Source organism: Elephantulus edwardii, unplaced genomic scaffold (genome assembly GCF_000299155.1).
Source record: "Elephantulus edwardii isolate Elephantulus edwardi_28Jun2011 unplaced genomic scaffold, EleEdw1.0 scaffold00298, whole genome shotgun sequence".
Classification (NCBI taxonomy): domain Eukaryota; kingdom Metazoa; phylum Chordata; class Mammalia; order Macroscelidea; family Macroscelididae; genus Elephantulus; species Elephantulus edwardii.
The window spans coordinates 2,408,630-2,410,728 of record NW_006400048.1 but is presented as its reverse complement, the minus strand read 5'-3'; the positions used below and the strand labels follow the sequence as shown (position 1 = coordinate 2,410,728).

Genomic DNA, 2,099 nt, shown 5'->3' with positions numbered 1-2,099 from the left:
TGGAGGCAAGGATTCTGGGGCTTCGTCTGACATACTTTGGACATGTTGCCAGGAGGGACGGGTCCTTGGAGAGGGACATCATGCTTGGGAGGGTGGAGCGACAGTGCAGGAGGGGAAGACCCTCTATGAAATGGATTGATTCGGTGACTGGGGTAATCGGGATGGGTGTGTCAGAGGCAATGTGGTTGGCGCAGGATAGAGCAGGGTTTAAGGCTGTTGTGCATAGTGTCGGTAAGAGTCGCAAACGACTCGACGGCACCTAACAACAACAACAAATTCCCTTTTTAATAGTCATTCTTCTCTTTGGTGAAGTGTATTTCTAGAAGCACCTAGAGAGCCTAAGTGGAAGATAAATTTTGTGAGACTTTCAAAGTCATGAGAGTATCCTTTGACTATCTTCATACTTAATTGATAGTTTGGATTGGTAAAGTATTATAGTTTGGAAATTTAGGTGAAAATTATGAACACATTTCTCTATTAAATTTTATCTTCCTGTGTTACTATTGATAAAACTGATGCTGTTTTCATATATAATCCTTTCTAGAATAATCTGAAAACATTAAAAAACAACAACTCAAAACCCGCAACATAAAGCCCAGTGGTTGCTGTACCTAGCTGTCCCAGAAAACCTGGATTCTGGTACTGTCACTTAAGGTGACATTCTGTAGGAACTGATCTGTTTCCTTTCTTTGTACTCCCTGCTTTTTACCTTCCATATGTTCCTGGTAAGCTTAAAAAAAAAAAACCCGCAACAACTCTATTCCTAAACAAAGGAATACCATCAACAATCTCTTCTGTATATCAGCAACAATCACTTTAGGGAGGAAGAGGCAGACATATGGTAAGAAAAACTCTTATTTCCAACTGCAACAACATTCACTGTTAAGAATAAATTTAACAAAAATACCAGACCTATATTAAAAAATGCTTAAGCTTTTGAGAAATATTAAGACTAAAATGAATAGACACAGTAATAAACACAGATAATAATACTATATAACATTTTTATAATAATAATTCTCTTGAATTTAATTAACATTCACTACAAATCCACCAAGTGCTTTTAAAATATAAAAGAATTACAATAAAAAATAATCAAGATAATTTTTTAAGATGGGAAAAATTTTCCTAATAGGTATCAATACTTATTATAAACCTACAAGGTTTGCAGAGAAAAAACAATGAATAATGAACAACAAAGAGTCCCAAACATATCATTCACACACGCACACAGAGATATATACACATATATACATACACACACACACACACACACACACACACACATATATATAAACATGATATATAATAGTCAAAGTCAGTACCATTGAGTTGGAATTGACTCGTACCTGACTCTCCAGCAGGTTTCCGAAGTTGTCAATGGCATAGAAAGAAACTAGCCACCTTTTCCCCACAGAGTTGCTAGTAGATGCAAACCACCACAGAGGTATTGCCTATGAGTGAGCTGTACAACTCCCTACAGACTGTGCCACCAGAGCATCATACATAACAGAGATGTTATATTATTGGCAGAAAATGGATGCACAATTTAACAATATACAAGATGTAGTCCAAAGGGAAAATAGAATTGGACTGTCACAACTCATACACAAATAAATTTCAAACAGAATAAAAATTTAAATGAAAGAAGTAAACGCTTTGTGAGAAAATGATAAAAGAGTCTTCAGCAAAAAGAACAAAACAGACATATTTATTGAATTGGGGTAGCTTATATATAGGTAAATGATTTTCTGTAGTGTTAAATGTGTTTGTTATGAACAGTCTGTAATACTTACCCTATAACCCATATCTTCTACCACATCACATGAAGTCGCGTTATCACTTGTATGCCATACTGTCTCTTTGATGCTGCAGCCATACATAAATACATTTTTCTTTCTAGAATGGCCGTGGTAATCACAATAAACCTTGAAAATGCAATGATACTTTTTAAAAATAAAATATTTCAAAATTCATATTTTATTAAGTAAAGCTAGCTAATATCATTTATCAACAATCTGCGTTATGCGGATGACACAACCCTGCTTGCTGAAACTGAAGAGGACCTGAAGCACCTGCTGCAGAGGGTCAAGGACTGC

The 2,099-nt window shown here is 35.6% G+C and overlaps 1 protein-coding gene across 1 annotated transcript in view; it reads right to left on the bottom strand.

Moving 5' to 3' along the window:
- Positions 1–2,099, bottom strand: part of AGTPBP1 (ATP/GTP binding protein 1) — a 273,980-nt gene that overhangs the window by 57,690 nt on the left and 214,191 nt on the right. Inside the window, exon 22 of the mRNA XM_006900869.1 lies at positions 1,797–1,928. Within this exon, the coding sequence (XP_006900931.1) occupies positions 1,797–1,928 (132 nt within the window). The remainder of the gene's footprint in view (positions 1–1,796; positions 1,929–2,099) is intronic.